The sequence below is a fragment of the Poecilia mexicana genome, unplaced genomic scaffold (assembly GCF_051168715.1).
Source record: "Poecilia mexicana isolate PSO_F unplaced genomic scaffold, ASM5116871v1 scaffold_20, whole genome shotgun sequence".
Classification (NCBI taxonomy): Eukaryota; Metazoa; Chordata; class Actinopteri; order Cyprinodontiformes; family Poeciliidae; genus Poecilia; species Poecilia mexicana.
In genome coordinates, this window is record NW_028263389.1 from 9,739,407 (window position 1) to 9,753,909 (window position 14,503).

Here is a 14,503-nt window from a genome sequence, read left to right on the forward strand (position 1 = left end):
ACAAGTAAAACACTTGAAGCCACTCCTATTTGTTTTAGCACAGGAAAAGCCTTGAACTACCTGATAATAAAGTGAGGTCAAAGCAGAAGATACAACTACACTATTGAATAATGTGCTTTAAATTTAGTCTTCCAGGTTTTACTTGAGGAAATGTTGAGCGAGAAGCCCCGAGTCGAACACATGCAGAGGAGCGAGAATGAGCAACAGCAAAGCGAGGCGACGTGGGAAGGCGAGCGAGGCGAGAATGCGTTGATGTAATTGACGAGCGGACTCTTTTTGGTTGCTTTTCCATACGCTGTCAGTTCCAGCAGGACGGACGGCTTTAAGGAATGAACTGTGTGAAAGACAAGTCGTTTGACCATGACTCTGGCATGTGTGTGCGACTGATGGTGCGTGAGCGCTCATCTTTAAACACATACCGACACACACATACTATACGGACCAATGCAAACACATTTCCCCCCGGGGTGGGAGGGCTGGAAGAATTCCTGAGTGTATGTCTTCGAGCCGATGAGTACCCTCGTCACCACCGGACGTTCCCCCCATACTGCGGCCCAACAACTGAAAAAGCATTAAAGAGGGCTCTCCTTTTACTTGATGTTAACCAGATATCTAATGTTCAAGGAGGTGACTAGATTTAGAAACCTGAACCAAAATATGAACTCCTGTTATAACGGTTACAGATATATATATAAAAAACACTGTTTGGCTTAATTAACGTCAAACAATCCAATCTATATAGACCTATAGGCCTAAAACTACATACTTTCAGTGATGTTGCTTATGTTTGTATCCCATAAATATATTATGTTTAAAATTTAAAAGTTCACTTTCAGTTAATTTAGTGGCAGGTGTTATTTTTATGGAAGTTAGAAAAATAATCAGAAAGAAAGAGTGGAAAATGAGAAAGAAGGGAAGAAAGGCAGATACTGCAGGTGAATAGATGTACAGAGGAATAGTAGGATAAGGATTCTCTCCAGATTTGTTTGTGATTTTTTGCTAACATTTTCATGTCCCACTCTTCTCCAAAACTGAAGCCGCGCCCCCCCAGAGTAAGTAGTTAACAGAAAACATTCTAACATCTCATAAAGCCTTCACTTCCTGCGTGCCGTACATCGCTGGGTTTTCTAAGGTTTCAGCCTCTCAGCTTGTTGGTGTTAATAAACGGTAATTAGACCGGACAGTAATTGTGCGGCTTACTGAACGATCCAGGCTTGTGAATTGATTCCTCCCCTCATCCCCCCAATTGTAGTCACTATTCCTGCTTATTCTGATCATGAAGACGACGGAAAGGGAAGCGTAATGCCTTTATTACTTATGCTATACGTCAAGTAAGTTTGGCATTTCACAAACATGGTTGCCTTAATTATCTTAACATATAACACAACATATAAAATATGTAAAACATATAAAAGCGTAAAAAGCAAACTGCTAAATTTCAACAAGGGACAGTTTCATTGCAGGCCTAATAAAGTTAAAAAACTTGCAGCACACAAAAGCTTCAAAAACATGGCAACCACAAGCTGTTTTTTTCTTCCCCTTTCAGAAGCACTAAGTTTGGATCCGACATTTCAAACGCGAGTGCTGTGAAGTGTTCTTTTATTACTGCTATATTTCAGCTTACAAGTGACATTTTTTCCTTTGTGCAGCCCATTTTTAAAACATAATGCACCCAACAAATCTACCTTGAGACTGGAGGGATGCAGGCGTCAAGGCACCAGAAGACATAGTTTGGTTAAGTGGTGCAACAGCAGACTGTGACACTCAGAGGTGCTGCAGAAATGACCGGGAGACGCATCTGCAGGAGTCGAGTTTAATTCTGTCCAGCTGACAAAAAAAAACAAAAAAAAAAAAACCTAACTCCGTATCAAGATTTTTTTTTTTTTTAGATGCAATGGATTTAAACGCTTGATGTGTTAACAAAGCCCCTTAACAAAATGCCTTCCATATTTCTAACACCTGTCCGAATATTTCTCTCTAAGTGCTGCACTTTCCCACAGTCTGCCTTGACTTTTCGCAGCCAGCCATTCCAGTTTCATTTAGTGGTTTTACAATATTTTTCGTGAGTGTGCATGTGCACCTGGGTGCCTACTCATGAGCTGTATCCATTAGCTGCAAGTTATTACACCCTGCTGTGCTAATTGACGAGTGCTCCAGCCATATTGTGATAGCTGCCTTTATCCTCAGTCGCTCCTGAAACTCAGATTTCCGACAAACTTATCTTCAAGATTTGTGTCTTGTCGTATTATCCGTTTGAATTCTCTTCATGCTTATCTGTATTAACATGCTATTTGTTTTTTCCTTGCAGTAACACGACTGGGAAAGAGGCCCTAGCTGGCCTGAGTCAAGCGGATGAAACCGAAGCAGACAACCGAGCATGCTGGTCGAAAAGAAAGAAAAAAAAGGAAGGATATCTGCAGGTATTTATATACACTGTACACCTTTCTGCTAATCAGCAGATCACAAGTGGCTTTTTGAACTTCAGCAGGGCAGAGGGCCCTTGTAAAAAGAGCCTTAACTACTGACGACTGTTTTGAAAAGCACTCAGCTGAAAAGCATTTTGGGATGACAGTCGGCCGACTGAAATAGCACCTGTGGGGGGAACACGGCACTGTCAGACCCGGGCGGAGGGTGGTTTGGCAACACACACACAAAGCCGGAGTACGCGTGGACGAAGCCGTAGTTTTTAAAACACTTATTCACCAAAAACAAGCTCACTGACAAAAGTGGAAGGAGGATTTGTAATTTTAAGGTGCATTTTCTTTCTCTGTTTCAAGGTAAAAATCCTTATTTCTTTTGCATGTGAGAATGTCTGATCGCAAATCACACGTGCGCAAGCAAACACACACACACACACACAGACATACACACACGCACGCACACACACACCTGTCCTTGCAGATACCATATTTGTGTTCTCATGTCTGCTGCTTGGAAGGTCAGTCAGCTGTAAAGCTGCCTCTGATTTAATACAACCGGCTGAGATCACAACAGCCGGCTCCGACTGAAAATAAGCCGACAACGCCAACAATCCTCCTGTTGTTCGCTCAATTAATACAAGTCACTTCCAACGGTAAAGCGGATGTCTTGTGGCATTGCACTGCACTGGTTCTGACACAGCCAAATAAGTCCCAGAATAACTTTTATAGGCTCTGTGTGGGATACGTTATTTATCTTTACATTTCAGGCATTGGTCATTATGTTTAGTTCCTGATGAAACTCATTTACTGTAAACTGTTTTTGACCTCCTGACTATAAATACGCCGACTTTAGGGTGCTTCAATTAAAATCGAAACAAGCCATTTTGACTGAGTTTCCTTTCAGCGGCTCACGTGAGCGATAATGGCGGACAAGTAACTAAATCTGGACATTTAAAACTACTGTAAGACAAGTAGTAACCCTTTGCAAGAATGAATAAATAATAAAACAAGTGATCCTAAAGAACACGTCATACAGCCTTCACATCTCTCCGCCAACAACTTGATCTAATTTACGTGAAAAAAACTATTTCGTGTCTGAAACGTCACCGTTAAATAAATCTGTTTTTATGTTATTTTTTTCAGCTTTCATCAAGGACATTAACACTTCTAGTAGGGATATTGAGTAAATGTCTTTCATTTCGTTATAGTATCAGACTGGAACAAAGCTACCAGCTTTTTCACTTCCAGACTGAAGCCCCAGAAGAAATAAAATGACCAAGTATGTCAAGTTAAAACCATTTACTAATTATTCATTCATTTACAGCTCTATATGTCATCCTGAGAAAGATGGCAGATGCTAGATCAATCTTTTATCAATTATAATCCCAGCCATTAGCCTGGTCTCACATGGCCTCATTAGTAGGTGCTACTAATGTCGCAGTTTAAAAGCTGAACTCAGCCCTTCCACCGTTAGCCCCTCACAGACGAGCTAACGTGGCCAAAATAGCATCACTGCTGCTCCCATGTGACTATTTGTTAAGTCCAGCTCTATCAGGAGCAAAGCCAGCTCTTTAAGGAGGAGGACCATGGGATCATGGAAACATCGCAGCCGCCAGAGACACACACACACACGCGCGCGCGCACTTGGGTCCAGATCCAGACTCATGAATACCAGCGTGACCGGGCTTATGCGCTTAAATCTAATTCACAGAAATGTAAAAATGACTCCTGTGACTCCGAGCGAGCAGGCACAACCGAAACTCTGAATGAAACAACCGGGTGCAATGTCGCTAAGTCTAAAAGACGGCGTCGCAAATGAGACGCGATAGCGAGAGTTTAAATATTCCTCGATCTAATTCTGGGAAATGGTTTGTCACTCTCGAGACAAGACAGATGATGGAGAGTCTGAACGATGGACGCCTGGGGCAACAATATTTACTTAGCCTTCATTACAGCTATTTGCACGCATGTACGGACAGAGGTTTAACCTAAACCAAACTCTGACCTCTCCCCGCCGCCGGGGCTCTGTTACACAAGCCCCGCTTCTTCTAGTCTTCCCTTTGCATGCCTTCCTATAATGTCAGCAACGAGCTCCTGTCAGGCTGTTTTTAAACACAAGGACACAAACTCAATTACAGCAGAATGGCTTTCAGGAGTCATCCACTGTCCTGAGACACACAAACACCTGCTAATGGTTGTCAGATTTGCTGGCAAAAGGGGACAAAGGTCAAAGCAATCTGCAATCCACAACAATCAGCAGCTTCCACAAGCATCAGGGGACATAAACACACGGATGGGCTAACAACTCTGCTCAAAGTACAAGAAAAACAACCATTTTGTGTCCTGTTTCAGAGAACAGGACATGAAGTTAAACTGTTTTAGATTAATTATCTGTACCAATTGGCCAAAGTTAAGTTGTTGGGGTCTTTTTTCTACAGCTACAGTGTCCTGAAACTATTCATGTACCTTAAACATCTTTACACCAAGTCAAAATTCTTAACGTGACAAGAAATTTTTCACATTAAATGATAAACGACACGATAAATGCCCATCCCTAATTCCTACGGTCCATTTCAAAAACAGTTTTCTTTTCACTCTCGTCAGATTTATAGAAAGCAAAATTAATCACTGTGCTCATGATTAATTAGGTGACTCCTAAGAAATCCTTTTTTTTGGGGGGGGCCCAAAATAAGGAAGGTTGGACACAAATACTTAGCACTATATCGACAGATACTATAAATTTTCCTAAATTGTCTCAATTATTGCGATAAACAATAACGCTGATAATGACGTAGTAATGCTGCAAGTGCGCCCTATCAAAGACCAATAAACTGTAATTTTTTAAAGAACGCTTAATTGAAACTGGAAGATATTTTAAATATCCAAAATAAAACCCAACAATCAAAAACCATTTAAAAAACTTAAAAACACACAACCGAAATCATAAATAAACTTGCCCTACAAAATATTAATCATAAGAATGAAAATTATTTAGCTCATGTTAATTCATCATGTGATTAATTGCTTATTGCGACTGGCTTACAAATACTGAAAACCGTCGATAATTAATCAATTATTGGCTAATTTGTGTCTGTTTACCACAAATCTCCAAGAAAGTACACTTAAGCCTTAATGTAAATTAAAACTCAAGAGTTAAACCATCCGGTGATTACAGAGTTCTAATAACCAGCAGTCAGCGGACAATAAAAGTCTGCCTCGTGGGATAAATACATTAATCAGCCGGTCATAACCCACATGTGAGGGAGATATCTGTGTTGCATATATCTGTTCCTCTCTGCATTCAACTGTTCTCTGGCCAACATACAAAAGAACCCAAAATATCACAGAGGGGTTGAGGGGGACATCAATCTGTAGAGGACCCTCAGCCGTGTAATCCTAAACCTTCACCTTCCTCTTAATACCCATCAAGTCCCCCTTTTAATACCCACACATTCCGGGACAGAGTAGGCCCACAACAAATGGTCCTCCGACAAAGGGCAGAGTTCGGCCAGTAGTACACGGAGGGTGACATGTGTGCGTCTGTGCACATTTCTACAGTCAGACTCAGAAGGGGATAAGTGGGGGGGGTTTCTTTCGTTACTCTTAAGTAAGCTAATTTGAGGCACTTCGGCCAAAAGTCTGTCAACTCTCTCTAAGCCTCCACATCTGAAACCCGCCGGCGGTCCGAGAAACCGCCGTGGCTCCCGGCCCGTCCCGCTCCGCTGAGGCCTCGGGTTAAAACGAGAGTGAGAGAAAGATGAGAGCCGGACCAATCAATAAATACGCAGAACACATGCACATTCACCAGGGACACCCGTCCAAACAGATGAGAGCGGTGGGAGGGGAGGGATTTACACGGCGGACAAAGTGGTGATCAGTGTACATGTTACAATTATAAAAATAAAAAGCCTCCTAAATCATGAGATGAAAGTGGAGTGCAAATGTGATGATTAAAAAGGGGGCAGGAGTGCAAATGGCAATACCCACAAATACACCAGAAACGCAGCTATAAATGCCAGCTGGCTTTTCTGGCTCGCTGCAGATGGAAACTACCGAGAACTTCTCGCATAATGTTCTATTAACTCCGGGCCACCGCAGAAATTCAGTCAAACTTCACTTTTTACTGTGTAAATCTGCTGCGAGGGGACGGCTCAACCTAGCTTCTCCGACTGTTTTAACTTTTACTAACTACCACAATCGGTCCATCTCGTAATAAAAGCGGGAGTCCCTGTGTTGTGTGCAACATAAATAGAGCTAGCTGCGCGCAGAATCATAGATACAAAGTAAACAAAACACCAAGACTGGGTGAAGCAGGATCTCCCGCTACATCAGCAAACTGAGGCGCATTTTAAGTACTGAACCCTCAGAGGGTTTTAGATGTTACTGACGACCTTTTGATGCTCGGGTCTGCAATGCGTCACATCACTCCTCACTGTATGTGATGCACTAATGCAGTAACCCCCCCACTAGACCACCAGTCCACTTATATTTACTGTCCCCTCAGCACACAAGGTAACTTAAGGAAACATCAGAGGTAACCCCGACCAAAAATATATGCCGCCCTGCAAAAGTATACACACCCCTTGAACTTTGAGATTTGAGGCATTAAAAACACAAACTTTGATGCACTTTGCTGGGATTTCATAGACCAACACAAAGCTGCGCATAAATGTGGAGAAGAAGGACGTCGCCTGAATGTTTTAATGGAATATGAAGCTAGAAAGTGCAGCATGCTTTAGTATTCAGTTCTCTTTATTCAGACACCCCTAAATAAAATGCAGTGTCAATAAGTGGGTTTGGAAATTTGCCAACTTGTAGAGTCTGTCTGTATTTAAGTGTTAAATTATCTGTTCTGGGACTTCAGAAGTTTGTTGGAGAACATTGGCAAATAATCAGCATCATGGAAACCAAGGAAAATACCAGGCCAGTAAAGGATGAAGTCAAGTTTTAAGTGGAGTTGTATTTTGCAGATTTTTAGTTCTGATCATTTCTGAAACTCTCCCGTTTAACAGTTATGTGTTCATTTGTGTTGATCTATCACTAAAAATGCCAATGAAATACAAATTTATTTTGTGGTTATAATGTGACAAAATCAAAAAAAGTTACCAACAGTTCTGCAAATCTCTGTAAATGTAACCAAATTTATTTTATGGGGAAAACTAAGGCTTAGAAAGAGTTGAGATCTACTTTTTAACAAAAACATACTTTTTTTATTATTAAATGGCTATTCACTCAATCTAAGTTTTGACCTCACTAAAGCATCAACTCTTAAGAGATTACAGACAGTTTTAGATAAGGGCTCCCTACAAGACTGTCTAAACTAAATACAACTCAAAACTGTTTAAGGCAACTCCTGTGGGAGGAGGCCATATTTCCATTCAAAGGAAAGTGGAAAAACAGCCCACTTATCGCCAAAGACTGTTGGTGTAACCGAGATGAAGCAAAGCAGGCAGGAGGGTAAATGTAATTAATCCATCCACCTCTGGCTGGTGACAGACAGCGGCTGTAAGTGTGCAGGCAGAGAAACTCCCACCTGCACCGGCGAATCAAACACACAATTTTAACAATGTAGCTCTGTCAGATGAACATCAAGCATGACTGGAGGCACAAATGGACTGACAAAATAACAAACACACACGGCGAGTTGGTGTCCTGCCCTCCGTCAGACAGCACAATGAGTGTGTAAGGGGATCTTAATGAAGGAGTCCCCCGAGGCAAAGCCTGATGCCTCCGCTGAGGACTTGTACCATTGGAGCTCATTAAATGAACATGAGTACCATCACTGACATGACGGGAGTGTGTGTGTGTGTGTGTGTGTGTGTGTGTGTGTGTGTGTGTGTGTGTGTGTGTGTGTGTGTGTGTGTGTGTGGTGTTCAGTTACAATGCCAGCTTTAGCCATTTGTGTCATGCAGAACACATGCTGCTTTGGATAAATTTATTGGATGTGCACGTCTGTCAGCCCTTAAATGGAGAACGTGAACATTTCCTAACGCATCTATTGGCATTTTTATCACTGGAAAGGTCAGATTTGAAAAATAAAAGACACTAAAAAAACATGAGTTGGGATCTGGCTGAATGGAGGGGGGAGAAATGTTCACATTTAAAAACAGAGAAGAGCCAAAGGTGGGGAGGACACGGAGAAATTCCTCAAGGAAAATAATACCAAGTATGAGGTAAGACAGGCCACACATAAAAATTCAGAAACCAAAGAAATATATATATATTTTTTAAATTGGTGAAAATGTGAACTATGGCTTAACAGTGCCATCTTGTGGATGAAAATCTTAGTGCTTCCAGCAAGGTCATTCAATTCACCTAGCTTTGAAGGACTTGAATATTAATTGTGACGCTGAAAGTTAAACATTTATTTGCAGCTCAGTTTTACCTCTCTCCCCTTGTGGGTGACCAGAGCAGCAAGTGGTTTAGCATAGAAGCGGCTGTAGCTGAATCCCAGACAGCCGTACATGCTGTTAGCAGTCAGCTTCAAGGCCTTCTGACGGATGTCGTACTGAGAGGGAAGGAACAGAAAACAGTTTAGAAACTCACAACAAGAAAAACTTACATTTTTTACATTTGTTCTCAGCAAGAAATTATGCTGCCGTGTTCAACTTTCACCCAGTTAACGTATTTATGTTTTATCACGATACAACCACAAACTTTAATTTATATGAAAGGGAATTGTTACATCACCCGATTTCAGGTTTTCAACATTTTTTATTTAGTTGTCATAGGTTAGAAGGAAGAATATACTGTAAATACTACGGATCACTATCAGATTTTTTTATTTGTCAAGTATTTGGATAACAACTCGTCATTTTCTTTCTGCTTCACTATGTTAGGCTGGTTTGTCGCATAAAATCCAGATGAAATTCATTCAATTTGTGGTTATAACATGACAAAAAGCAAATATTTAATTCAAGAAAGCTAATACTTCTGGAAATGGCAACTGCTCAAGAAATAAAAGATGAAGCAAATTCAAAGGAATTTGAGAGAATGAATTTAAAACGCATCGTCACTCACTACTTATAGTTATAATGTAGATAAAACAAACACTGATTAAATGCTTTTGTTCAACAAGGACTTGAGATTAATTATAGAAGGACAAACCTGCATGTAGAGATCTGGATTGATATCTTGTTGTTTCATGAGCTGCTTAACTTGTTTACGCCGTTCAACCAGTTTTCTGATTTCCCTGGGCAGGATTCCCATTTCCAGGTTGGAATCTGGAATCTCAGGAATCTCCTCTGGCTCATCATCCTGTTACGAAGTGCGTACAAAGGTCGGGAATTATTAATCTGCCTGACGAAGCACATCGGTTGTAATTCATCTGGACGCAAGTGAGTTTCACTCACGTCGGTCTTTTTGTGGGAGTTCTGCGCCTGCCTCTGGACTGTGGTGAAGCAAATGTTGAACTCTTGGATGATTGAAGGGTACAAGCTGTTGAAGTCGAGCAGCAGCACAAACTTATCATAGAAACCTGAGTGGACAAATGAGATGGGGTCAGAAAACGGACTCGATTCAAAGCCAATCAACATTTTTGGGAAACACTTACCGACTTTCGGATCCAGCACCAGACCTCCAGCGTAGGCTGCCTTCTTCTTCCTCTTACCCTTTCCTGCATCTACATCGTCCTCTCCTTCAACCTAGATCAATCCAATCACAGGGGGAAAAAAACGTTTAAAAAATGTAATAAAAATTTAAAAAAGTACATTTTTGTGCAGTTCTATGAGCACTTACAGTGTCCAGATGGGCCTTTTTAAAGGACGGTTTGTCAGGGACAATAAAGTTTTTGTCATTGAAGGCATGAAGCAGCAGGAACTCGTTCCTCTCAGAGCGACCGCCCATTAGCGTGCGAGACTGCAGAGAGGCCGCAGAGAGAAACGCAGTTAGAAGCACAAGAAATTAAAATTAGGACAAAATAAACAGAACAACTTGAGACAATACCTGGATGCATTTTTAAGCAAGACTCGTGACTAGAATATATACTTTACATCTTTTTTTTTCATGTCCAAAATCACTGAAACTGTGAATGCCTTTCTCAAGCTATTAAATGTAGCGACTGAGCAGATCGTTTGGGCGAGCCCTCGGGTCAAAATTTTATTTAGAACGGTGATTTAAAAAGGTGATTAAAATGCTAACGATCATGATTAATCAACCAAAGAGACAGACGGAATTTAATAGTTAGGGAAAACAAAAGGAACAGTGAGTTTTGAGGAGGCATAAGGATGAACTGTTGAACGTTACCAGGACGTTGCCGGCGATGCTGGTGATCTGCAGGGCGAGGGGCAGCACATTAAGCTCACACATGATCTGGAGGATCAGCTTTGCGTCAGTCCACGTCAACTCCAGCAGGTACAGCAGGTGAGGAGAGTCGCTGAGGGGAAAACGAGGCACATTTTACAATAGACCAGCTTCATTTCCCTCACTCCTTTCTAATACGGTAGTGGCTCGCGTTGGGTTAGCCGTGAGCTTTGAAATTCACCTGTAGAGATTTCTGATGCTCTCCTGAGGAACTGCGACCCGCTCCACCTTCAGCACCTGAGCTGCAAGCTCCGTCAGATGGTAACTTTTACAACGAATCAGCTCTTTGGCCGAGATCTCCACGTCACACACCAGACGGCCACACGTTGCACTCTTCTCAGCAAACGCTCCACGGCCCTGAAGAAGCCAGGAATACAACATAGCGGAGAAAACACGAAATGAAAGATTTATTTATTTACAAACCTGCTGCAAAAGCATATTTCTGCTTCTGATTCCGTTTTTCTTACCCCCAATTTGGGCATATTTGCCCTCCTGAGGCGTCCGATCTTAGACCAGTGGGGGACCTTGCACACATTGATCCTCTGCAGGAGAACTTCCAGATCAAAACCGAAGATATCGTGACCCTGCAGGTAAAAGCAGGTGACGATTCAAAGAGGCGCTGAATACTGGCTTCCCTAAACTTTGCTGTTTAGCTGAACAATAGAAACTTCCAGGTGGCGTATAAAGAATCTACTAGCTGTCCAATTTGTGACTCCAACTAGTGACCCGCCAACACAGATTTTATCCAGTTTTATTAAGAAAATTCAACATTTATTTTTAAGCAGAAACAACAAGTTCCTTCTGCTAAGCTACAAGAGACAAAAAAAAAATCCAGTCAAATTCTGAAGTTTATCGTTAGAACAGATGTATGAAAGCTACAAAAAAAATAAATAAAAAATTAGAGAATATCTTCCTTTACGAGAATAAAATCATACTGAAAAGGCTAACTGAGCCTTCTTCCTCATCAAAGTGTCAGTATGGTGCATTCACTCATCAGGAATAAACGGATCGTACTTTCTGTTCCCAACCAGACGGACGAGCTTAAACGCCTCCATTTCACATCAATGTGGATTTTTAGTATTTGCTTATACAACTGGTTTGTTGCTCACCACCAACACATCAGGGTCGATTTTGTGCATCTTGGCCAGGAAGCAGCCGAGCAAGGTCCGCTCTGAAGTTGCCATCTCCACCTTCACTTTCTTAAAAAAAAAAAAAAAAAAAAAAAGACTGAGGTCAGTGGGAAGGTTTATCATTCTTTTTATACAGCAAAATGTATTCTTAGTAAAACGTCTGGGCTTGCAATCACTATTAGAAGACATCATTTGTACTGCAATTGAGAAATGAGAAATTAATTTTCAGTGTGTCTTAAAGAACAGGTGGAGGATAGAAAATTGGCTTAAATATGAGCAGCAGCTTCAAGTGATGGTTAAAATTATGGCTACACAATATTTGAAAATCTTTCAATGGTATTCATATTGGTAAGTATTGTCCATTCATTATTAAAATAAACAGAAGCAGTGCTGCTAAAGCTAGGGTCTGTCCATGCGTGGTCACTCACCTTCTTCTTGACAGCGTCTTTGAAGTCGTAAGGAAAAATGCAGTCAGATGGTTTACTGATCACTGAGGAGAAAAATGGTTACAATCAGTTTGTTTGAAAATCTCATCCAAGTTTTTATTACAAATTTGTCAACTTGGTTCATTACAGGCGACTGTGGCTCAATGAGAAAGTATTGCAATCCAAAAACTTGTGGGATCACAACAGCCTTCGGTTAAGACACTTAACCCCAAGCAGCCTAACGACCTGAGTACCCGTTTATGTGTCTGTGAGTGTGGCTCTGTGAGCGCTTTGACTATAGAAATACTATTTAAATTCACTGCTTTTACCAAGTGAATAACATCAAAATACCAACAGCAGAAAATGCTTAACACTTACCACAGAAATGAGTTTGATAGGGAGGCTGAGGAGGAGCTTTATCCATATGGAAGCTGTAGTGGATGAGCGCAACAAGAGAGACGATCTGCAGAAAAATTAATGTTGCATTAAGCGAAAAATGTGATCAACCCCGTTAATCTACTGCATAGATTACTTTTTAAAAAATATATATATACAGGATATAGAAGTGTTTCCTACAGCAAGTATAAAGGCAATTCTAGGTAAAAGAAAAAATATATTTGGCCACAGAGTGGAAAGCTTCCACCCAAATATTTAGATATTTCTTGATGAATTTCACACATTTACCCATTTACAATATGAACCTACGATACTAACAAATTGTGAATTTGCATGAAAGTTGCTTAATGTGATTATAAAGTCAAACATGTCAAATGTAAATTCATAATGACACATGGTGAATTTATAGCTGCATTTCTGGCTATTTTCAAAGTGTAAGTGGTGCATCTGGGCTCTGGTGTCAGAACATCTCCCACGTATCTCAAAAAAAATGACAGATTTTGTTGTAGCATACGGCAGAGAATTTCCCAGATTTAAAATATGTCTTTAATCATAAAATCGTATCCTTATTTCCCAAAAACATACAACTTATACAAATTTTTATCTTGTAAACATGTAAAAACATTAACTTCCGCTGCCAGATTTTTTTCTCCTCCATTTATCTACAATTGTTCTAGTACTTCATTGTAGTTTTCAAACTCAATTTAGAAAAAAAAAAAAAAAATCCATATTTTTCCACATTACTGGGAAGAACAAAGTTTCACTATAACATAAATGTTTTCCAAGCACTAAATCAAATATCCCAACCTCATTGTGGTGCGTCTTGGGGTTCTGAACTGTCTTGAGGCTTATGGACATTACGGTTACGGGTGGAGGCGGCAGATCTTTAATCACAGAAACCAAGTCACTTCTCACAGCGAGAGCCTCCACCTTACACCAGCTGACCGATTGGTTCATCAGCTCTAAGAAAGACGAGGTGGAGAAGTTAGAACTGCAGGGGAAATTGTTTAGAGGCATGGCTCAAAGAAATAAGTCATATTAATGGCATCGTTCTTACGTGGTGTCTTGATGTCCAACCAGCAGGGGCCTTTAATCTTCCTACTGAGAAGGAAGTGCTCCAGGCTGCAGGTGTTTGTTCCAAAAACATGGGAAAATGTCGTCCCTTTAAGGTCAGACGGCAAAGCAGGAAAGTCTGCCTGTAAAAATAAAATTATCCTAAGGAACCAGCGTCAACCTGGGATAGATTTTAGGACGTTTTGCTCATGTGTGCCTGCTTACAGAGTATCTCACTTCCAAGTAGTCGCACTGACTGGGCACGTCAGGAATTTCAAAAGCATAGCTCTTCTCCACTTTCTGCAAAGACAGAAGCAAAACATAGGCATGGGTGCCTGTTTTCTACAAAAAAAAAAATTAAATAAATAAATAATCAAGCTGTAACCAATTCTGACCTTAGATTTGAACTTCATAATCTTGAACTTCTCAGAAAGCTCATTGAACTCCTGGTAAACGTCCATCATCCCCACTGGTTGATCCGACACTTCTCCGGTCTTCGGATTTGTTTTCTGTTTTTATTGGGCAATAAAAACAGTTCAGATATGAGCAGTTTTCATCAGGAATGAGTCAAATGCAGTTCTCACTGAGAGTGCGACACTTACGAATTCCCGAGGGAGAAGGTACATCGTTCTGTCAATGTTCTTCACAGTAACGCAGCAGCTGACATAAGACTGCGCCGACTCGATCCACACTTTCCCGAACAGATACACCACGCCTGGGATGCAATTTAAAGTCAAACATCAAGTTAGAAAATCTCAACAATGCTTCTTCTAAAGAA

General features: G+C 40.9%; 1 protein-coding gene across 2 annotated transcripts in view; it reads right to left on the bottom strand.

The window, feature by feature from the left end:
* The window catches only part of pola1 (polymerase (DNA directed), alpha 1), a 54,386-nt gene that overhangs the window by 35,101 nt on the left and 4,782 nt on the right, over positions 1–14,503 (bottom strand). For both annotated transcript variants that reach the window (XM_014983512.2, XM_014983511.2), the window contains exons 11-26: positions 14,328–14,440; positions 14,121–14,234; positions 13,951–14,025; positions 13,730–13,868; positions 13,480–13,634; positions 12,655–12,739; positions 12,280–12,341; positions 11,831–11,920; positions 11,189–11,305; positions 10,903–11,078; positions 10,665–10,794; positions 10,158–10,277; positions 9,973–10,063; positions 9,773–9,897; positions 9,528–9,677; positions 8,806–8,928 (exon numbers count right to left, since the gene is read on the bottom strand). In XM_014983512.2, the coding sequence (XP_014838998.2) occupies positions 8,806–8,928; positions 9,528–9,677; positions 9,773–9,897; positions 9,973–10,063; positions 10,158–10,277; positions 10,665–10,794; positions 10,903–11,078; positions 11,189–11,305; positions 11,831–11,920; positions 12,280–12,341; positions 12,655–12,739; positions 13,480–13,634; positions 13,730–13,868; positions 13,951–14,025; positions 14,121–14,234; positions 14,328–14,440 (1,865 nt within the window). The remainder of the gene's footprint in view (positions 1–8,805; positions 8,929–9,527; positions 9,678–9,772; positions 9,898–9,972; positions 10,064–10,157; positions 10,278–10,664; positions 10,795–10,902; positions 11,079–11,188; positions 11,306–11,830; positions 11,921–12,279; positions 12,342–12,654; positions 12,740–13,479; positions 13,635–13,729; positions 13,869–13,950; positions 14,026–14,120; positions 14,235–14,327; positions 14,441–14,503) is intronic.